This window comes from Microcaecilia unicolor, chromosome 1 (assembly GCF_901765095.1).
Source record: "Microcaecilia unicolor chromosome 1, aMicUni1.1, whole genome shotgun sequence".
Lineage (NCBI taxonomy): Eukaryota > Metazoa > Chordata > Amphibia > Gymnophiona > Siphonopidae > Microcaecilia > Microcaecilia unicolor.
Window position 1 is genome coordinate 591,451,942 of NC_044031.1, and position 23,779 is coordinate 591,475,720.

General features: G+C 42.2%; 1 protein-coding gene across 1 annotated transcript in view; it reads right to left on the reverse strand.

The window, feature by feature from the left end:
• Nucleotides 1-3,054: 3,054 nt before the first annotated feature.
• HHLA1 (HERV-H LTR-associating 1) overlaps nucleotides 3,055-23,779 on the reverse strand; it is an 87,398-nt gene continuing 66,673 nt past the window's right edge. The window contains exons 10-11 of the mRNA XM_030189934.1: nucleotides 11,704-11,786; nucleotides 3,055-3,098 (exon numbers count right to left, since the gene is read on the reverse strand). Coding sequence (XP_030045794.1) covers nucleotides 3,055-3,098; nucleotides 11,704-11,786 — 127 coding nt within the window. The remainder of the gene's footprint in view (nucleotides 3,099-11,703; nucleotides 11,787-23,779) is intronic.

Sequence of the window (23,779 nt, forward strand, 5' to 3'; positions counted from 1 at the left end):
TAGAATACAAAATCGCCCTGGGCAGGGTCGTGTGCCTATTTATGAACAAACCTATATTGAAATTGTTAATTTCCCCATTAGGTATCATCCCCCAAGAAAGAGCCAGGCAAATATAGGCTCAAACAGAACCTCTCATACCCAGAAGAGGTGTCAGTCAACAATTTCATAGACCCCCACCCGTGCACCGTGCAATACGCTTCTTCAACCATGCCATCAGGAGATCAAACAAAGGGGTATTTGGGCACAATTAGTTAAAGCCAACATCAAGTCTGCTTTTAGACTCCTGCCAGTACACGAGTCCTTTCAAATGCTGGGTTTCTGCTTAGGGTGAGAATTCTACTATGATAAATGCCTTCCCATAGGATGCCCCATATCTTGCAGATATTTTGAACAATTCAGCTCCTTTCTCCACTGGGTGGTCGAACAGTTCGTAGGTTACCCAAGCATCATCCATTATCTGGATGATTCCTATTCATTGCCAAAGAAGAGAAGGAATGTGCAGCAGCCTTAGACATTTTCCAAAGAATGGCAAACAACTTTGGTGTCCCACTGGTGGATGACAAAACAGTTGGTCTTTTGCCATTGTTAACCTTTTCAGACATAGAGATAGATGCCACAGGACAAGAGTCACAACTCCCCAAAGACAAACTTGATAAACTGAAAGAGCGAATCAATGACTTCGACATAGCTAAAAAGGCAACCCTGAAGCAGTTCCAATCACTCATCGGGCTACTTACTACTACTACTAATAGCATTTATATAGCGCTACCAGACGCACGCAGCGCTGAACATTTGACATAGAGAGACAGTCCCTGCTCAAAGAGCTTACAATCTAGGTAAAACAGACAGACAAGTCATTACGGGCAAGGGTAAAGAGGAACCGGGGGGGGGGGGGGGGAGGAGGAGGGCAAATGAGTAGCAGCTAGGAGCCAAAGGCAGCAGTGAAAAGGTGAGCCTTCAGCATAGATTTAAAAACAGGTAGAGATGAACATATTTGAATCATACCAATGGGTAGATTATTTATGTAACACTTTGCCCTGGCCACAGTAGGAATGAGAAAACAACATCACTTCATCCGCATCATACAACAGTAAAGGATGACCTAATAGTTTGGAAGATATTCCTTGAGTCAATGGGAGGGCTTTCTCTGGTATACATATAAAGTATTATATACCATATATTTTTTATTCATATTTTGCTCACACCTTTTTCAGTAGTAGCTCAAGGTGAGTTATAGTCAGCTACTCTGGATATTTCTCTGTCCCAGGAGGGCTCACAAGCTAAGTTTGTACCTGAGACAATGGAGGGTTAGGTGACTTGCGCAAGATCACAAGCAGCAGTAGTGGGATTTGAACCAGCCACCTCTAGATTGCAAGACCAGTGCTCTAACCACTAGGCCACTCCTTCACTCCACTGTATAATGAGTTTATCTTGTTGGACAGACTGGATGGACCGTACAGGTCTTTACCTGCCATCATTTACTATGTTACTATTTAAAAAGCTTGGTGATGTACAGCAGAATAAATATAAATATATGACAAATACAGCTGGATTCAGTAAATGCCGCCAAAAAGTAGGCACTGGGAAAAATTCGCACACAGCTGAGCACTCTTTATAGAATATAGCTTAGTGCGTATTCTGGCACCCAGCTTTGGGCCTGAGGACTTACGCCAACTGAAACCCGGTGTAAATCCTGGTGCATAACTTGGGTGCACAGCTCCTAAATTCTGTAACACTGCGCATAATTCTATGAATCAATGGCTGTATGCCATTATAGAATTATTGGTCGTCATTTGGGCACCTAAAATGAGGCATCAACTTACAGAATAACTTCAAATATAAAAAAAATAAACGTAAATATAAAAGCCAATTTCTGGGGGACAGTTACTAAGATGTACTTTAACAAACAACATAATCTACTGTGGGAGTCACTAACCTGTGGTAACTCAGTACTTCAGGATAATAATTCTTGTGGTATATGATTAATGCACCTTGAAAACAACCTTGCAGAGTGCGTTAGTTTTCTTCCCTCAAGCATGGACCTCATGTGTGGCCCAATGCTTGTGGGGCATCTTAAAGGGGCCGGTGCATATCCCTGTAATACTTTGTACCCATACATTGTAAGCCACACTGAACCTGCTATCGAGCGGGAAAGAGCAGGGTATAAATGCTACAAATAAATAGCACAGAACTCCTTTCCCCTGCTAAGAACCCCCTTCACTCATAGCCCCCGCCCAACTCCTAAAATGCTCCCTCACCCCCAGGACAGACTCCCACCCCTTGAAAGGCAACCCCAGCCCTTGAACCTCCCAAAGACCTCACCCGGGACCTACTAGAGTCTTCCCTAGTGTTTAGTGGTAGAACTCCAATCACTCCTGCCCCATTGGGTTCTGGGTTCCAAATGGTGTCAGTTCATCCTTAATAGCATTCTCACAGTTCTACCGCTAGGGGTCAAACACTTATTTGGGAGATTGCCTCTAGTAGAAATACCTCAAGACTTCCATTAGATGAAATGACATCAATTTCAATTCAAGCTTGATGTCTCCTTCACACCGTGAGAGGTGGCAGTAAGGGCTTCTGTGATAACCCGGCAGAAACTGGGCAGTACGCAACACTGCCTGATTACTACTGGGTACACATTGATGCTACTGGGTACATCCTGATTTAGAAAACCAAGAATCCAAAAATGTTCAGTTTGTGCCAAAAGGTAGGTAAACAACTGTCTTAGCTTTATAGCTCTTGCAGTACTTCAGGCTAGTTTTTATAACACAAATCACACAACCCGTTTGCACATTTTTTAAATGCTGTTTATCTATTATTTTTAACATACATTGATAAACATACTAAAGCTTTATTACAGTCAAATTTAAGGTTCCATGATATGATACATCAGGTTTACAATTTCTTTAAACTGGGTTTTCAATTTGAATTTCACAAAATAGTCAAAACCTTTTAATTAGCAATGAACACACAGCGACTATATAATAGAAAGGAAAATTAAGGGAAGCATTGCAAGAAATTCAAAGTGCCTCTTTCAGATATTTCCTCTGGAGTTTAGATAGATTTGCAGATGTTTGCAAGACATTTTTGCTTTAAAGCTGCAGAAACAAAAGAAAAAAATGTGCTCAGAAGTGATCATAAATGTAGAAGGAGAAATTACTTTTGCATATATCATGCCTAGTATATTGCCTGACAGTGCTTTAAAGATATATCTGTTCAACATACAAATGAATGAAACTCAGTTTTTCCACCTCATTCTAGCCTTTTTCCCCTTTAAAAGGTAGTAACATTTATGAGGTAATTTATGATCCTTTTATGCGCACAAAACAGTGTTTTGTGCACAGAAGCAGGTGCTTAAAAAATTGGGTATCTTCTTGCATAAGTATTTGCACTGCCATGTACTTTTACAGTTGAAGGTTATGCATAAACATTCCCAGGGGTGGAGTTTGAACCATTGTGAGATATGCTTATATGTGAGGGTACAGGATAAGACTCATAGATCTAATACACTGCCTTTTTGTTGTATAATCAAAGCAGTGTACATTTATTATAGGTAGGCACTTTCTCTGCCCCTAGTGGGCTCACAATCTAAGAGGCCTTTTTACCACACAGTGGTAAAAAGTAGCTTTAGTGTGGACCCATTATGGACTTACGGGTCCTTTTACTAAGAGCTGAGGTAGTGTAAACGTGTGTTATGGACGCGCACAGAATCATTTTTCAGCACGCCTGTAAAAAAAGGCCTTTTTAATATTTTTGCCGAAAATGGACATGCGGCAAAATAAAAATTGGCGCGCGTGTCCATTTTGGGTCTGAGACCTTACCACCAGCCATTGACTTAGCAGTAAGGTCTCTCGCATTAACAATGTGGTGAATTATTTCTGCGCTATAAGGCTATTCTTACCACTGGGATAAAATGGTCAAATTTCCAATTTTTGGTATTAATAGCCACGCGCTAATTTTCCCATTAGCTCGTTAGCCCCTACTGCCATCTATTTTGGAAGTGGTAGGGACTCACATGTTAAACCTGCACTAATCAGTTCACTTGTGGCAATGCCCACATGCTAACTAATTAGCGCAGAACATGTCCATTCTGTTCCCAGCGATAAAAAATAAATTTAAATTTTTAGCACATGGGTATCATGTACACATCCCCAAATTACCTCGGGATGCCTCAGCGTGCCCTGTGGTAAAGCCACTTTTTGTTGCAGGTAAACATGTGTTAGTCCTTACCACATGGCTTTGTAGCAGGGCCTGTAAGTTTTTGTACCTGGAGCAATGGAGGATTAAGTGACTTGCCCAGGGTCACAAGGGGCCATAGTGGGAGTTGAACCCAGAATCCAGTTCTGAACCCAGTGTGCTAACCATTAGGCTACACTGTATAAAATAAACACATGAAAAGTTAGGAGGGTAAGATATGTATGCCTGAGAGCAGATGTAACTTTATGCAGGAGCTTTCTGGAAGGTAATTTTAATGTGGCACATAGGAGCATATGTTGCCATTATAAAATACATACAAAGTGCCTATATGCTTTCATAACTTAGGCACTGGAGTGCTGGAGTAGCCTATTATTAATATATTTCTTTATTTCAACCTTTTTAAACAGCGACAAAGATCATTGAAATACAGCAAAATATTTTACAGAAGGCATAACTAAAATCAACAAAATAAACTGTCATGCTTCCTTAGACCACAAACTATGATACAGTGGGGCTAATGAAAAGAGAAGATTACTTATCATATATTTTTATAATTAAACAAAGGTTGCATATCTCTCATTCTACTATTCATCTCAGTTGTCTCATCTCTATGAATGACTTGAGCTGTTCTGGTGAATAAAACACATATTTTGTTAATCCCAGCTTTACAATACATTTGCATGGGTATGCTAAGAAAAAGGAACCCCCAACCTCCAATGTCCCTTTTTTCAAAGCAAGGAATGCCTTTCTCTTTTGCTGAGTTTGTTTGGTGACATCGGGGTAAATCCACACTCGCTCTCCTCCAAAAAGAGATTTTGCATTTCTGAAGTACAGTCTCATTATAGAATTGGAATCCTGCTCAAACACAAACGATACTAGAAGAGTAGCTCTTTGTGTTACATTTTCCAAAGATTGTTCTAACAAGAGCGAAACATTTAAATCAATGTGACTTTCACCCTCGGTTCCCGTCTTTCCCACTTCCCCTCTGGAATTTTCAATGTAATAAATTTTATTTATTGGAGGCATAGCGTCTGTAGGAATTTTTAAATTTTCTTTAAGGTATCTTTTAAATAAATCCAACGGGGAACTTCCTAGGAGCTTAGGGAAATTCAGGACGCGAAGGTTCAGGCGTCTATTATAATTTTCTATTTGTTCTATTTTTCGCCTTAAATCTGTATTATCTTTAATTGTTGTTATTTTAAAGTCTTGTAAATGTTCTATTTCTTTCTCTAGTTTAATTGTTTTTGCTGCAAATTCTTGTTTCGCCATATCCACTGCATTTTTCATCTCATCAAATTTTTCATTTAAAGTTTGTACCTCACCCGATGTCGTCTGCAAAGCCCCTTCTATTTTCTTCAACAGAGTCCAAATCATTCCTAGGTTTACCTCCGAAGATTTTCTTTGAGAACTTGTCTCACTTCCCAGCGTCTCCTCCGACAGCACTGCTCCCTCAGACAACGTTTTCTCTTCCACACTTCCGGTGGCTGAGTACGTCTTCTCCAGGGCTATCTGCGACGCCGGGCACGGAGGGAGTACCAACAACGGTGGCGACAAGGAGACTTCCTCTCCCCGTGAAGCTTCCGCTTCTCCGGTTAACTCCTCTAGGGGATCCCTCTCCTGATTGTTCCGAGAGAAGCCAGAGAAGAAGCGTTCAATTCTCGGCTGTGTTGGCGTCGAGGTCGTAGGAGGCGAGGGAAGCCGTTTCACCACGCCTTTCCGCTTGGTATGTGGCATAGTTTAAGGTATAATCCTCCCGAGATTATCGGCGCTTCTCTGCTGGTCAATATGCGGCCATCTTGAATCGCCCCTGGAGTAGCCTAATGGTTAATGCAATGGCCTGAGAGCCAGAGGAACAGTGTTCCATTCCCACTGCAGCTCCTTGTGACCCTGTGCAAGTCACTTAAGCCTCCAGCGCCCCAGGTACAAAATAAGTACCTGTATATAATATGTGAACTGCTTTGATTGTAACCACAGAAAAGCAGTACATCAGATCCCATTCACTTTCATTCTTAGGGGTAATTTTGAAAGCTTTTTCCTGCATGTAAAGCTTGTGTTAATACAATTGAGTGACTGCCAATGCATGTGAAAAGTATGTGTGTGGAAACTGTGCACCTACTTTTATGACATCTGCATGTAAGTGATCCCATGTGTGCAGTTTGTGGTAGGGTTGCAATGTTTGTGCGTATTTTATAAGATACATTTTTATATGGATGTAACTTATAAAATATAAATGCAGGTGTCAATTTGTACATAAGCATTCCTATGTATTTGGGACTCAATCTGGGAGCCCATTTTATAAAGACATACAGGTGCTTGAGAAGCTTTTGTAAATTAGATGTTATTTTGGACTTCTGTTGGTCTTCTGTTCTAAAATTAAGTCCTTAAATCTTACATTTATGACACAGCGGTAGGTGTAAATGTTAGCTCAAATAGGACCAAACTCTCTCTATAGGACCAGATTCTATATATGGCATCTAAAAAAATCCATGTGGAACTGATTTCCGCCTAAGTGTATTCTATAAGTGTGCCTAGATTTAAATGCGGTATATAGACTATGCTTAGTTGATATTCCAAGTAAAACTATGCACATCCATTTACACAATTGAAAACCTGGCGTAAATCCCAGCTCATATATTTACGCGCACTAGGCCATATTCTGCAACTATGCACAGAAATTTCAGAACGCCCACGAAACACCCATTTCCCCGCCCATGTCTCTTTTGAACTGCGTGCTTTAGAATTTAGGCATAGTTCATTATAAAATATGCTTAGTGAGTTGTGTGTGTAAATTCTCATTATGGCCAATTAGTGCTCATTATTGCTTGTTAAGTGTTGTTAAATACGCTGATTGCCTCATTAAGCCAATTAAGTTACGAGCGTAGTTATAGAAGATACCTTGATTTCCATGCCGAAAAAAAATCCGCTTAGCAGTATTCTATAAACCTCACCTAAAGTTAGACACAGTTTATACAATACACGTGAAGGGACATAATCGAATGGGGTGCCCAAGTTTTCATGAGGGCGTCCTTGCAGGACGGCCCCATAAAGGGGCGTGGCAACCCGTATTATCGAAACAAGATAGGCGTCCATCTTTCGATTCGATAATACGGTCGGAGACGCCCATGAAACTTAGGTCGACCTTAGAGATGGTTGTCCTTAGGTCGTTTTTGAGACGGCCGTCCCTGGTTTTCGGCGACAATGGAAACTGAGGATGCCTTCTCAAAAACGACCAAATCCAGGCCATTTGGTCGTTGTAGGAGCCAGCATTCGTAATGCACTGGTCCCCCTCACATGCCAGGACACCAACCGGGCACCCTAGGGGGCACTGCAATGGACTTCAGAAAAAGGTCCCAGGTGCATAGCTCCCTTATCTTCGGTGCTGAGCCCCCCAAACCCCCCCTGCAAAACCCACTCCCCATAACTGTACACCACTACCATAGCCCTTAGGGATGAAGGGGGGCACCTACATGTGGGTACAGTGGGTTTCTGGTGGGTTTGGAGGGCTCACATTTACCACCACAAGTGTAACAGATGGGGGGGATGGGCCTGGGTCCGCCTGCCTGAAGTACACTGCACCAACTACAACTGCTCCAGGTACCTGCATACTGCTGCGATGAACCTGAGTATGGCATATGAGGCTGACATAGAGGCTGGCAAAAAGTATTTTTAAATATTTTTTTGAGGGTAGGAGGGGGTTAGTGACCACTGGGGGAGTAAGGGGAGGTGATACCCAATTCCCTCCGGTGGTCATCAGGTCAGTTCGGGCTTGGTCGTGAAAAAAAATGGAACAAGTAAAGTCGCCCAAGTGTTCGTCAGGGACGCCCTTCTTTTTTCCATTATCGGCCGAGGATGCCCATCTCCTAAGCACGCCCCAGTCCCACCTTCGCTACACTGCCGACATGCCCCCATGAACTTTGGTTGTCCCCGCGACGGAAAGCAGTTGAGGGCGCCCAAAATCAGCTTTAGATTATGCCAATTTGGGCGACCTTGCAAGAAGGACGCCCATCTCCCGATTTGTGTCGGAAGATGGGCACCCTTCTCTTTTGAAAATTTACCTGATAGTGACCGTTCCTGTGACTAAATTTAGTCGTGGCCATTTATGCCAAATAAAACCTGGTGCAAATACCCACACCTAATTTTGGTGCAGATCAGGCATATTCTATAACACTGCATATAAAACTTAGGAATGCCCACGACCTGCCCATGCTCCTGCCATGAACATGCCCCCTTTTGAGATCCATGTGGTAGAATTTACGCAGACTACCTTATAGAATGCAGTTACCAAGTATTGTGAGTAAATTCTAATCAGTGTTGATAATTGCTTGTCAACATCCAATTATCAGTGCTGATTGGCTAATTAATCAATTAAGTTAAACGTGCAAATCAGCTACTCGTGCCGATTTGTGTGCATAACTTTTGTCACCTTATATAGAATCTGGGGGAAAATGCACGCATCCATGTGTATTTTATAGATAATGACACTAAACGATATTGAGGGTAAATACAATTTTAATATCAATAAGACCTAATTTAAATTTGAATTTTCCTCTCGTATCTTAGGAGTTGAAGTTGATTGCCTAATGACAATGATAGATCAAGTTAATAAGGTCATAAAACATGCCTTTTTCTTATTAAGAAAACTAAGATTGATTGGAAGAAATTTCAAACTGTTTCCTTTCAGGCTTATAGTTCAATCCTTACTGCGTATATGTGGGATGCACTAATACTTTAATGAAAAGACTGCAGATGATTCAGAGTGATATTTTTTCTTTTAAGATTGGATGAATCTATCACTCCTTATTATTATAAATTACATTGGCTTCTGGTTGCAGCGAGATGTTGTTTTAAGTTGTGTATAATGGTTTATCAGTCTTTGCAAGGAAATTTTTGGGTAGAATTTTTCTCTGAGTTGAAATGACAGCAGTTGCAGGGACAAATATCTCTGTTATTTCCCTCAGTTAAGTCAGTCAAATATTTACAACAGCATTCGGCTTCAGTCCCTTATCAAGCTATGACAATTTGGAATACTCTTCCTTCATCTGTACGTGTTGTCACTTATTTTCAATCATTTCTTAAACAACTTAAAACTGTCTTGTTTAAGAAATATGTGAACTGATTTTCTTTTTAGATTTTGCTTTTTAATATGTAAATTCCCAGATGTCTGTTCTGGTGCTTCTTCTTTTCCATGTCATCTGCATAGAACGTAGAATAGTGTAATGTAATGTAACATTTTAGAAGCACTCTTCATGTATTAGACATGCATAAACTGGCATTAAGGAGGAAGTTATCAATGAGAGATACTATTAAGATGGGTTATTTTACTAAAAGTCAACCTATTTTAACACAGGTTCCCGTTTTATGCATTGAAATGCTGTGCTAAAGTAGCACAAAACTCGTGGTAAAATAACTTATAACTACCCTCTGCTTTCTGTCCATGAAGAAGTATTTCCTCAGGTTACTTCTGAGTCTATCCCCTTTCACTTTCATCCCATGCCCCCTCATTCCAGAGCTTCCTTCCAATTGGAAAGAGACTCGCCTCCTGTGTATTTATGCTGCATAGAGACATTTAAATACCTATCGTATCTCCCCTCTCCCACCTTTCTTCCAAAGAATACATATTGAGATCTTTACGTCTGTCCCCATACACTTTATGACAAAGACCTCAGACCATTTTAATAGCTACCCTCTGGACCAACTCCATCCTGTTTATATCTTTTAGAAAGTGCAGTCTCCAGAACTGTACACACTATTTTAGATGAGGTCTCACCAGAGACTTATACAGGGGCATCATCACCTCCTTTTTCCTACTGACCATTCCTTGCCCTATGCACACAAGCATCCTTCTAGCTTTCACCATCACCTTTTCTACTTGTTTGGCCACCTTAAGATCATCACATTCAATCAATCGCTCCTTTTTCTTGCACAAAAGTTCTTCACCCTCAAAACTACCGTTCCCTCGGGTTTTTGCAATCCATATTCATGTCCCTGCTTTTTTTTTTTTTTAGCATTATACCTAAGCTCCCAAATTCCAGACCATTCCTCTAGCTTCACTAATTCCTTCCTCATACTATCCACAACATCCGGGGTTGTCTACTCTAGTGCAAATTTTGGTATCATCTTCAAAGAGGCAAACCTTTCCAGACAGCCCTTCAGCAATATCATTTACAAAAATATTACAAAGAACCTCTAAGTGTTTAGTTATCTTACAAAATGTTAGATATGTTTTCTTGATAACAGAATTATTTTACAGCTTGGTTGAAATACCCATTTCTTAGGTTAGGCTTTTTTTTTTTTTTTTGGATAGAGTGTAAGCCTCTTCCTAAGACCCCTCCTAAGTTCCCTATTGTAATCCCCAACCTGAAGAAACTCCCCTTTTCCACAAAGACCCCTGTCACACTTCTGTAGGGCCTACCTGGTGAAATGCCTGTTTTCTAGGGGTCTGGGGTAGGAATGATCCCTAATAGCTCCTGCTTCTGTCAGCACTAGGTTCAAAATGGTACCAGTGACCCTTAACAGTAGTCTTGCAGCTAGGGCTCAAGCTGTCGTATAAGGGCTTTTTGTACTAGTTGGGCCTCATTTCCCTTATAAGGGCTATTTATGTGCCTTTCACCCTTATACAGCAGCGTGACCCCTGGCAGTATTCCACAAGACAACTGCTAGAGTTTGCCAGTACACTTTGAAGCCATCATTGCCAGGGGAAGGAGCAACTGTGGATCATTCCTGCCCCAAAAGGGAGGGCACTTTGGGGAGGGGCAGTGGGGATGCTTTGGAAGGAGGATTGTGATAGGGAGATTTAGGAGGTTATAGATGACAGAGGGGCTTTTGGGAGTGGGAGGAGATATGTTTATAGGGGTCTTTGGTGGGAAGAGGGAGAATAACCTTTTATTGTCCAGCCCCTTTAAGATATGACCTGGAAGCATTGGACCATAGGTTAGCTCCACAATGCTCCGAGGCAGTATGAATATGCAGCTTGTGAGGTTGATTGAATTAAGGTGTGATAAAATCCCCTTATTAACTAGCCCTCTAAAAGATTAATGGAATTTATTTTGGAGCAAGTGAGTGGTGATGGAGGCATGACCTGTGGGCTGCACACTCCATTTTGAGTGGTGGATAAAAGGCAGTAATTATCCAGTGAGTAGATTCTTCACCCTGGGTCATGACTGGTTGGCAGGAGTGTGCCAGAAGGTATCTGAAACCAAAGTTTGTTGAAGGTGGCCAGCTGCTGTGAGTGTGGTATTATGACTATTCAGGTACTGTGAGGTAGAGGGGGATGAGGGAATCAAGTTAAGGTTTGTAATATGCTGCTGTTTATGTTAAAGTTTGGATTGGTTGTTATTCACTAAACTTCAGTCTTTGTTTCAATCCAATTAAAGATGTTTTGTGTGCTACTGGTAATGCAGTATGGGAGAGTGGGCACTGGTCCCTCTACTCTGTTACTAACTTTTAATACATTATGTATGATATTGTAGTATTCAACTTCATGAAGTAATCAAAAAATATACTTACTGTAGGTATAAGAAATCCTTTTGACCCTCAGACAGATGTAAGTTGCATGGTTCAAGTACCAGGAATAATATTGAATACAGTACCTAAAGATTTAGTCAAAATTAGGAAGCAATGCCCCACAATGTACTTTAGCATGCTTTTTATTATAGAAATCATGAACACATCTATAATACCCACTCGTTAATGTTCTCAAAGAATGCACATACTTGCATTGAATTGACATGCTTTAATTATTCAACAATTTACAACATACTTTTAGAAATTATTAGATTTTTGTCTTTTTCCCTGCACTGAAGACTGAAGAAAATGTTAAAATGGAAGAAATAGGAAAATGGTTTTAGAAAAACCAAAGGGACCCTTTTACAAAAGTGTGTAAGGGCCTACGCGCATGTAGAGTGCATCAAATCGGCATAACCACCCGGCTAATGCATGTGCCACGTGGTAATTCCAAGTCCAAAAATACACAGTGGAAAAAAATTTCTATTTTCGACCGCAGTTGCATTCCTGGCGGTAATCAGCAGTTGGAACCTGCGCTGGACTATTATCTCACGGGTAACACGAGAGCCCTTACTGCTAAGTCAGTGGGTGGAGTTAAGGGCGCAGGCCATAAGTAGACACATACTGGTTGTCATTTTGCCGCAATCCATTTCCCAGCCCAACCCCCCCTTTTTTTCCAGACGCGCTGGAGAAATGGTCTAGCACGTGTCCAATACACGCACCCACACAACTGCAGCCACTTTTTGGCATGCCTTTGTAAAAGGGCCCCAAGGTTTCTTACCCACAAGAGGTGTTCTATGATTACAGCTATTCACCAGCCATCCAAATGGATGACATGCACTTTAGACTGAGTGACAATTGATCTTTAGCTTGGCAGAAAGACCTAGAGGACTTTATCATGCATGCAAAGAATATTCATGCTTCTGAAGGAAGCAGAGATTATGGAGTCAATATTGAAAGCAATTTAAATGGCCAGAAACAGTTCCTGGCCAGTTAAGCTAACTGTAATGTAACAGAGAGAGGGAACCGAGTACACACAAAGTCCAAGCAAATAAAACAGCACAGAGGGCCTTTAAAAACAAAAGGGACACAAAACTCATATATTAAAAAAACTTTTAATGATGAAATTTGATTGAAGAGAGACCCGACACGGGCCGTGTTGCGGTGCTACCGCACCTGCGTCAGGGGTCACACCAATAACGAGGAGGCTTATACAGACAAATTCAGAACATCTGTTGATTTTCAAAGTTGTCTATAATATATTCCTTTCTCCATATATCATACGATATTGAGCTCACGCACTCCTTCAGTGTCGGGTCTCTCTTCAATCAAATTTCATCATTAAAAGTTTTTTTAATATATGAGTTTTGTGTCCCTTTTGTTTTTAAAGGCCCTCTGTGCTGTTTTTTCAGTTAAGTTAACTGATCATTTTCAGTGGCACTTACCCGGTTAGTGCCACTGAAAATAACCGGTTACCACTTAAAGCAAAACCTGCTATTTTGCAAGTGTTCCACTGGCAGAGTTGACACTTGGCTGGTTAAGTGCTGATACTCAACACTTAACTGGTCAAGGTCACCGCATAAAAATTAGCCCTATTGTTATGTGGTGCCCCATAGCTAGTTAAGTGATAAATATCATACTTAGGGCCCCTTTTACAAAGCAGTGGTACTAGGGCTACTGTGCATGTAGCACATGCCAAATCAACTCTACTGACCAGTTAGCATGCCCACTTGGCGGTAATTTTGAAGTTGGCATGTGCTGTTTCCCGCTGTAGAAAATACTTTTCTACTTTCTTCATGTAGGGGGCGTTTCTGGTGGTAATCGGCAGTACAGGAATATTGGTGTGTGCTGCATGTGTGTAGCGTGTGAGCCCTTACTGCTAGCTCAATGGGTAGTGGTAAGGGTTCAGGCAGTAAATAGCCGCACACTACCTTTAATTCTAGCATATGGCCATTTACTGCCCCCATTAAAAAAATGTCCTTTTTCCCAGCCACGGTTAAAAATGGCCCAGCATTCACCAAAAACACACTCCCACACTTTATTGCAGCTTGGTAAAAGGACCCCTTTAACGGGCTATGGCATAGCCAGATCTGGAAACCAATGCTGAAGCCCAAACATGACCCAGCATTGAATTCCCAAGAATAATGCTGGTGGCAGTCAGGAAAACGCTGAGCGCCGCTGGCTGATTATCGACCCCTAGATTCCTCATGAATATTGTCTTCAGTAAACACCTGTTACTGGTAAGCAACATTACTTTTTTTGGAAGGCAAAGCAGTTCACCAAGAATTGTCTCAGGTTTCTTATGTTTTTGCCATATTGCACCTGTATTAATAGAGCTTCACTGGCTTCCGATAGAACAAAGAATCATATTCAAGATTTTATTACTGGTGTGTAAGATTTAAAATAATTTAGTCTCACCTATTATTGCTACAACATTGCACATTTATCAACCTGTCAGGACACTTAGGTCATCCAACTCAATTTTGTTGGAAATACTATCTTTTAAAATGATTAAACTTGAAGAGTATCGGTCCTTAGTGTTCAGGCTTGTAGGTCCAAAGCTCTGGAATGGCTTATCATCCTCATTGAGAGTACTGTAGAACTGTGCAGAGTTTAAATGAAATTTGAAAACCCTTCTGTTCCAGCAGGCTTTTGGATGTTAGTTTAAAGAGTATATGAAATGAATGGAGAAGTATCACATCAGTATGTATATTCGCAGAGTTTTTGCCGAGATGAAGCATTATATTTATGGTTTATTTTGAATATTTAATATATATGTAAGTTTTTTTGTCGTGATGTATTATTTTGTACACTTTTATTATGTATGTTGATTTGTTAGCTGTCAAGTACTTTGGGATTGTGCGGTGAATGCATGAATGAATAAATAAATAAATAAATGTCTCAGAAAAAATGGAGAAGGGGAAACTACAACGGTTCAAGGTTCAATTTATTTGATATACTGCAAATTTTCCAAAGAAATATTAGCAGTTTGCCATCTCTAAACTGTATCAAGAAAAGGAAAACTTGACAAACTTAAACAACACAAAACACCTGAGGAAAACAGGGAGAGGAAAGATTACAAGTTTTAAAAAAGAGTAATAAGGGAAGGGTAATAAAACTAGGAGGCTTGGGACATCTTGGCCACTTATCAGAAATTAAAGAATGTCAAGTGGGAAAGCTAATTAGAAGTAGTAAGTTTTCAACTTAGATTTAAAATTATTAAAAGAACCTTCCAGTGGCAAATACAATGGAAGGTGTTCCATAAAGTTGGTGCAACCACACTAAAAATGAATTTTTGGACACATCTAGGAAAACCTGATGAAAGGAAGGAATTGATAGAAGACCCTGCTTAGCGGACCGAAGAGATATGACAGGGGAATAAGGAATTAAAAGGTTAGCTAAAAAAGAAGGAAGACCTATGGATTGGATCTGTGACAAATATTAATCTTAAAAGGAATCCTATAAGTGACTGGAAGCATGTGCTTTGCAACAAGAAGAGGAGTATCGTGATCATGCGTCTTCCAACCATGAAGAAGATTTATGGCAGTATTTTGCACTAGTTGTAGTCTATATAACTGATAAGCAGGAAAACATTTAAGAATGGACATACAGAGGGGCATAATCGAACTGGGTGCCCATCTTTAAGGGCGCCCATCTCTAAGGACGCCCCCAGTGAAGGGGCAGGGCATCCCGTATTATCGAAACAAGATGGGCGTCCATCTTTCGTTTCTATAATACGGTCGGAGATGCCCAAATCTTGACATTTAGGTTGGCCTTAGAGATGGGTGACCTCAGTATTCGCCGATAATGGAAACCGAGGATGCTCATCTCAAAAACAACCAAATCCAAGCTATTTGGTCATGGGAGGAGCCAGCATTCGTAGTGCACTGGTCCCCCTGACATGCCAGGACACCAACCGGGCACCCTAGGGGGCACTGCAGTGGACTTCACAAATTGCTCCCGGCTGCATAGCTCCCTTACCTTCGGTGCTGAGCCCTCCAACCCTCCCCCCCAAAACCCACTCCCCACAACTGTACACCACTACCATAGCCCTAAGGGGTGAAGGGGGGCACCTACATGTGGGTGCAGTGGATTTGGGAGGGTTGAAGAGCTCAACGTTTACCACCACAAGTGTAACAGGTAGGGGGGGATGGGCCTGGGTCTGCCTGCCTGAAGTACACTGCACCCACTAAACACTGCTCCAGGGACCTGCATACTGCTGTGATGGAGCTGGTTATGACATTTGAGGCTGGCATAGAGGCTGGAAAAAATGTTTTAAAATTTTTTTGGGGTGGGAGGGGGTTGGTGACCACTGGGGGAGTAAGGGGAGGTCATCCTCGATTCCCTCTGGTGGTCATCTGGTCAGTTCGGGCACCTTTTTGAGGCTTGGTCGTGAAAACAAAGGGGCCAAGTAAAGTCGGCCAAATGCTCGTCAGGGATGCCCTTCTTTTTTCCATTATCGGCCAAGGACGCCCATCTCTTTATCACACCCTCGTCCTGCCATCAGTACAATGCCGACATGCCCCCTTGAACTTTAGTCGTCTCTGCAACGGAAAGCAGTTGAGGATGCCCAAAATCAGCTAAGCACCATATAAGGAGTTTTTCCCCTTATATGGTGTTTAGCCCTGCCCAGTGCATCACAGAATGCACTGGGCAGGGTCTGGGTGCCGCCTGTGCAGGGGAAGGGGTTTGGTCCACTGAACCATCAGGGAAATTTTTTAAAAAGGTTTCCAGGGTCACGGGGGGTCGTGGTACACTGGACCACCAGGGAAAGTTTAAAAAAAGATTGGGGGGTCAAGGTCCACTTGTGTTCTATAGAGAGAAAGGAGAATACCAGGGGGGAATTAGAGGGCATGGATCTAGATGGTCACAGAGGGCTGCATGAATGTCAGTACTACCTCTAGAGGACTGCAACATTACATAATGTCAGAACCATAAATGCAAACAGCTCCATATACCTTCTGTGATAAATAAGTAAAAATCGCACTAAAAACAGTAGAAACAAACTGCTAGCATGGCAATTCTGAATATATTTGTGAAATACAGTATTTAAATTTGCCAAAACTCTGGTTAATTATGTTTTCTATGTATACTTCCCATGGTCTCAGTGGCTGCATAAAATTCAATGGCAGACCACATTTCACAGGTTGCCCACCCCTGACCTAGAGCCTAGGCTCTTATTAATTTTACATTATAATCTTGCAGATCAGGCATATTACAGATCAAGATGGCAATGTACAAACCTGACAGGTTATATATTTCATCACCCACATTTCATGGTGTAGAAAAATTGAAAGCAGAACTCATGTTGCCACAGAAATCACCAGGATTGAAAGATGAGGAGATTTCACTCTCTGCTATCATGCGGGAAATATTATAGGTCGAAGTGCTTCTTAAGGACAATCAAGAGACTCTCATTTCAGTGCAGCGTTACAAGAACTTAAAACCCAAGAAGGAACAACAATAACCAGGTTGAGGAAGTGGAGCAACGCCTGAAGACTCATGCAAAACAGCTTCAAACAACGTTGCAAAAACAAGTAAAAAAAATGATGCAGCTAGAACATGAGCTGGAAGATATGAATAAGTTCAGACACTGCAATAATATTAACCCTCCTAGAAGACATAGAGGGGCATAATCGAACAGAGAACGGGTCCGTGAAGGGGTGGACCGAATCGTATTTTCGAAAAAACATGGACGTTTATCTTTTTTTGAGCTGGGCGTTTTTGTTTTTCAGCGATAATGGAAACCGAAAACGCCCAGCTCAAAAACGAATAACTCCAAGACATTTATTCGTGGGAGGGGCCAGGATTCGTACTGCACCGGTCCACCTCACATGCCAGGACACCAACCGGGCACCCTAGGGGGCACGTTTACAAAAAAAAAAAAAAAGGTAAAACAGTTCCCAGGTGCATAGCACCCTTCCCTTGGGTGTTGAGCCCCCAAAATCCCCCTCAAAACCCACTGCCCACAAGTCTACACCATTACTATAGCCCTAAGGGGTGAAGGGGGGCACCTACACGTGGGTACAGTGGGTTTGGGGGGCGGTTTGGAGGGCTCCCATTTACCAGCACAAGTGTAACAGGTGGGGGGGGGGGGGGGGATGAGCCTGGGTCCACCTGCCTGAAGTCCACTGCTCCAGTGACCTGCATACTGCTGCCAGGGAGGTGGGTATGACATTTGAGGGTAAAAATAAAAAGTTGTGAAACGACATATTTTGTGGTGGGAGGGGGTTTGTGACCACTGGGGGAGTCAGGGGAGGTCATCCCCGATTCCCTCCAGTGGTCATCTGGTCATTTAGGGCACTTTTTGGGGCCTTATTCGTGGAAAAACAGGGTCCAGGAAAAGTGCCCTAAATTCTCGCTAAAAACGCATATTTTTTTTCCATTATCGGCGAAAGGCGCCCATCTCTGATCGGCAGATAACCACGCCCCAGTTCCGCCTTCACCATGCCTTCGACACGCCCCCATCAACGTTGTCCGCATCCGCGACGGAGTGCAGTTGAAAACGTCCAAATTCGGCTTTTGATTATACCGCTTTATTCGTTTTTGGGAGATAAACGTCTATCTCCCGATTTGGGTCACAATATAGGTGTTTTTCTCTTTCGTTTATAAGCAGGATAGAGGACTTATCTCATTTTTACAGCAGTTTATATCAGAACAGCTGGCCTTGAAATTCACCCACAATTTTAAGATAGAGGCCTAAAGAAGTGAGGTACTCTAGGCCTCTAATAATGTGCATAATATGCATCGGCCTTGAAGGGACTGCAGATCGCTTGAACCCATGCATCCATTACTTATGTAGGAAAATGCCTACTCTTTGTTCCAGACCTCAACAAGGCCATGGTCCTTCATCAAAACAGTTTCTAGCCATGCAGAGGCAATTGAGCCAGCCAATATGAGGTATGAGCTCCTATTTTGTATTCTGATTCAGCGGCTAGTTTCCAGTGCAGCCTTTACCTTCCTGTGAGTTCCAGCTCTGGCTCCACCCCTTTGAGCATTTGAACGGGAAGCCAGCACCAAAGGAACTGCATGCCTGATCAATGATGGACAGCTTACTAGCTGTCTTTACTATCAAGTGCAGAACTTTAACAACTGTGTCTGTGTGCTGCCTTTCTGTGGCTTCTGGGCTGCATATGAATGTTATGCCTAATTGGTAGGATAATATGTTGTTGTCCTTAATTTTTCCACCTAATTAAGCTTCTCTTGTTCAATACTTAATGCAGTCTACTTAATACTGTGCTTCATGTTAGTTAACGTCTTTTGGCTATTAGCTAACTTTGCTCTCTGCTGCTTTCTCATGGAATTTACGGCTCTCATTTTAATAGTGTATCCTTTTCATCTATTCATTATGTATCCTTCAACCTTGCGTTATTATAGAATACTCTGGTCTGGTTAGTCTCTCACTTTAGTCAGTAACTTTTCTCCTTTTCTTCTTACTATTTGCTGAATTAATTTAATTCTGTCATCATAGTGTACTTTGGATCTTAATCCATCAAACTTCTCTTTTTATCCAATTCTAACTAGTCCATAATGGAATTTCTTTTAGTTAAGTGGCTCCCAATCTTATTTCTCCTATCATGCTTGGTGAGTCTCCAGTTACATGCACTTGATGAATACAATTATATCCCACTGATTTATGCATCTAGGCAACACTTTCATTGGCCTTTAATTGGTTGTTCTACTTATCCTTATTCCAATTTTCGTAATTCAGCCTATTATAAAAACAGCCATAAGTTAAAAGTGCTTCAGCATGAACGTCATCTAATTAAAATCACACCCTCTCAAACTGCATCTGATTTACCTATGCCAATAGGTTATATTAATCCTAGATTGATGGTTAACAAATCTGAAATAATACGTGACTGGATTGTAAATGAACAATTTGTCTTTGTCTTAGAGAATGACACGGGGACAAAGTTTGTCCCCATTCCCACTCCGCCCCGTGGTTTCTGTCTCCATCCCCACCCCATCCCCACAGGCCCTGTCTCTGTCCTTGCCCCGTCCCTGCAGGTTCTGTCCCCATCCCCATGGGCTCTATCCTCATCTGCAGAAACCTCAAACAATTTTATGATTTAATATTTAAATCTTGTTATTAAAGTATAAAAAGGAACATTATGCTGTGCAACTATTGTGTATAAATTATAAATAGAAAACAATAATAACAATGAGCAGCTATAAAAACCCTCCTCACTACCACCCTCTACCCTTCCAACCCCAACAATAGCTGATTTCTACTGCCCCAAGGAATCCTAATCCACCTTGTTAAAAAAAACCAGAGGTACAAAATATAACCTGTTATGTATGCCCTAGTGGGGGAGAAATATGCCCTATGAAGTACTGTTATGATTTTAAGTCATCAACAATCTCAGGATTCAGTCTAGCTCTCCTGTGTCTTCCACAGTCCCTCCTGCAATAGAAGATGTCTTCTTAGAAGATGTGCTGGTAGCAGGATGTATAGGATTCCCCATGCATATTTTGCCAGTTGTGACCAGCATGTTTGCTTGTTTTTCCAAAAAATCAAACTATCGTTTTCTGCATCACTCAGACATAAAAAACAGTCCAGTTCATTAACAGGCTTCAGAGTAGAAAATGACACGGGGACAAAGTCTCTCCCTGTCCCCATGGGCTCTGTCCTCATCCCCGCCCTGTCCCGTGGGATCTGTCCCCGCCCCGTCCCCACAAGCTCTGTCCCCATCCCCTTGGTTACTGCAGGTCCCTATCCCCATGTCATTCTCTAGTCTTGATTACTGAAACATGAATACATTCTAGGGATGATCCCATCATTAATAACTTATGCCCTCCTGGTTATAAGATATTTCATCTTACAAGACTCAAGAAAAGAGGTGATGGCTTAGTGGAGGCAGTAGTTTTCTTTTTTTCATATTGTGTCAACGGTGGTCAAGGGATATTGCTGACCGTTTCAAGCACTAAAGAGCAGGGTGCGGCAGTTTTGGACTTTTTACACCCCTGACGCAGGCCTCACGGCCGAAACACGTCACGTGTCGGGTCAGTTGTGCCATTGTGAATAAAGACCTTGTTCAGGAAGACACTCATTGTGAGAGGACTTTTTGTTGGATCCACTGTTTGTTTTACCTTATTGGTTTTCCTGTGGAGAGCTCACCTTCTGTGGGTGTTTGCTTAGTAATTCTTTAGAAATCCTTCTTCAAGCTTACACCTGTCTCTGAGTTCATTTCTCCACAGTTAGAAATTGTTGCGTGTGATATTATGGATGTTTCTTTGTCTAAGCATATTTGTCTGGTTTTACTTTACTGCCCTTCAGGCAATTGGAATGATGCAGAAAATGACATTATGGAATTCATTTCTAATACATTAAATGATTCTCAAAGCAAGAATTTCACAGAATTCTTTGATCATTGGCAATTCTCCCTTTTCACTGGTGGTCCATCTCATATCAAAGGTCACCAATTAGATCTCCTTGAGGCCAATATTAAGAATGATATGGCCACTAAAAAGGCACTTAGGCAGCTATCTGGTTAGTGGCTTACAAATAGCCAGATATATTGCGCAATATAATTGACTGCTAATTTTAAAAGTTAAACCGGCCAAGTTTGGTAGCCACATTTGGCTGCCACAATAGGTGGAATAGCTTTGGCTGGTCTGACTTTAACTGGCCAGCACTCAATGTCAGCTTGACCGATTAAAGTTGGACCGACCAAAGTTAAACCAAATATTCAATGCCAGTCACTGGGCATGGCCCAGCATTGAATATCAGGGGTCAGTGCGGATTGCGGGAAAACAGCCCAGCTACCTCTTACGGCCTGAAAATCGGGCGGCTAGCATATAGATTTATTGACTGTACTAACTTGTTTATCACACTGACCATTTTAAATTAACTTTGATACTTAATTGGAAAGAACCCATAGTTGTAAATATACCGGCAACTAACATAGTAACATAGTAACATAGTAGATGACGGCAGAAAAAGACCTGCACGGTCCATCCAGTCTGCCCAAGAAGATAAATTCATATGTGCTACTTTTTTTATTTGTACTGTCCACAACTAGAGGCAGAGTTGGTGCTTCGATCATTTATCGTCAATTTCATTCTCCTTTAATTTCTTTTTGTTCTGTTAATTTGCAATAAGTCTTTATTGAAAACCAAAAGGTACAGAACAGTTTATGTAACAGAGCAACCAGGGGCGTAGTCAGACAGCAGATTTTGGGTGGGCCTAGGCAAGAAGTGGGTGGGCATCAAGTGTTCTCCCCCACACACCAAAATAATATCTCAGCTGGTGGGAAAATGCTTCTCTCCATCTTGGCAGCCTGCGGCAGGAATGCACTGAAAACTGAGCATGCACAGGTGCCACTGTTGTGGACAGCAGCGGTTTTGTTACGGTCCGGGGGAAGTTTGCAGCTGGCGGAGCTTGGGATTCCCACCAAATACCGCTAAATGTGTGATACTGTTGGATAGGCCTGAGCCCTAAGTGGGTGGGCCCCAGCCCACCCAGGCCCACCTGTGGCTACACTACTGAGAGCAACAGGGTGAAGCACAGGCCACCTCAGCTTGACTACCTGTCTGCACCCCTGATATCAATTGGTAAACAGTAGGAACTTCAACGTTTATCCCCTCCCAAACTAATCCCCCCCCCCCCCCACACACACACCTTCCCTCCCCTTCTTCCCACAGATAATTCCAGGACTGAAAGGACATACCCAAACACCAAGAGCAGAAAAGTATACAACAGTCAATCTGAGCAACATCTTATGAAAGGCTCCCAAACATGCTCCCATTTATGCAATTGATGGTGTCTGACAGCTAACAGCCTCTCCACATCACAGATGTACCAGAGTTTATTGAGCCACTTAGCCAAAGGTGGCAACTGTCTGTTATTCCCAGCGCGCAGCCAAGGTTATTCATGCAGTAGACAGGCTCATTTTCAAAGCACTTAGCCTCCCAAAGTTCCATAGAAACCTATGGAACTTAGCCTCCCAAACTGCTTTGAAAATATGCCTCAAATTTGTGTGACGTACAAGTAGGGCTTGAGGTGGTTTAAGACCAGGCACTTTCTTGGGGAAACAAGAAAAAAAACCACATGCCCTGTATTCTATAACACTGCACACAAATTTTAGAAATACCCCTAACTCTCCCATGCATCTCCCATGGTCATGCCCCTTTTTAGGTAGCATGCTATGGGATTTGGGTGCACATCATTATAAATTCAAATTGGTGCCAATTAGCACCCTATTATTGCCACTAATTGGCTCATTAGCCAATTTAGTGGTGCACCATACATTAAGCAATCCCCTGTTAAGTGGGGGATTGCTAGCATAGTGAGTCCCTGTAGAGAGTCACTGGGGGAAGTGACTGGGAGGTCCCCGGGTGGGAGGAAGCACAGCCCAAGGGGAGGATTTTTGAAATAAAGTGCAGAGAGATAATGCTAGGAGACTGGGGAGTGACAGGGGGGAAGGGACTGGGAGGAGATACAGGAGATAGTTTGCCCTGAAGAGAGGGGTATTTTTTTTGGTATTGTTTGTTGCTGTGTGTTTTTGGTTGCCCACAAGCTCCTGCCTAGTGACCCAAAGAAGGAGAAGGGGATCCCTTTTAAGAAGAAGTGAATACATTGGCTAAGGACAAAGATTCACCACCAGGAAAAACAGTAACTGTGAAGGAGAGCTTTGGATGTGCAGTGGAGAGACCCAGCCCAGGAGCATGGGATAGGAGCCAGAGAGAGTCCATCCCCAGACCAGGGTGGGCCAATGCAAAGGTCACCCTGGGTGGAATTCAGACCAGAAGGGTCTGAACTAGAGAGTTGCATGGGGACAGAAATCTTACCCACCCCTGCCCATCCCTGCTGGAATCTTACCCGTCCCCACCTATCCCTGCAAAAATTTAACCCATCCCCACCCATCCCCGTAAGAATTTAATGGTACATAAAAGAAAATTCCGGTCAGCTCCCTCAGTCTTTCTCTGGATTTGTTCCACAGCACTGTAGACAAGGAAGGAATGGAAGTTGAAACTTGGAACACTCTGGTGTGCACATGTAAGATTTGTCTCTGATTTACTGGCTGAGAGGGCACCACATGCATGCACCATAGGTCAGGTGACATCTGATGCTTAT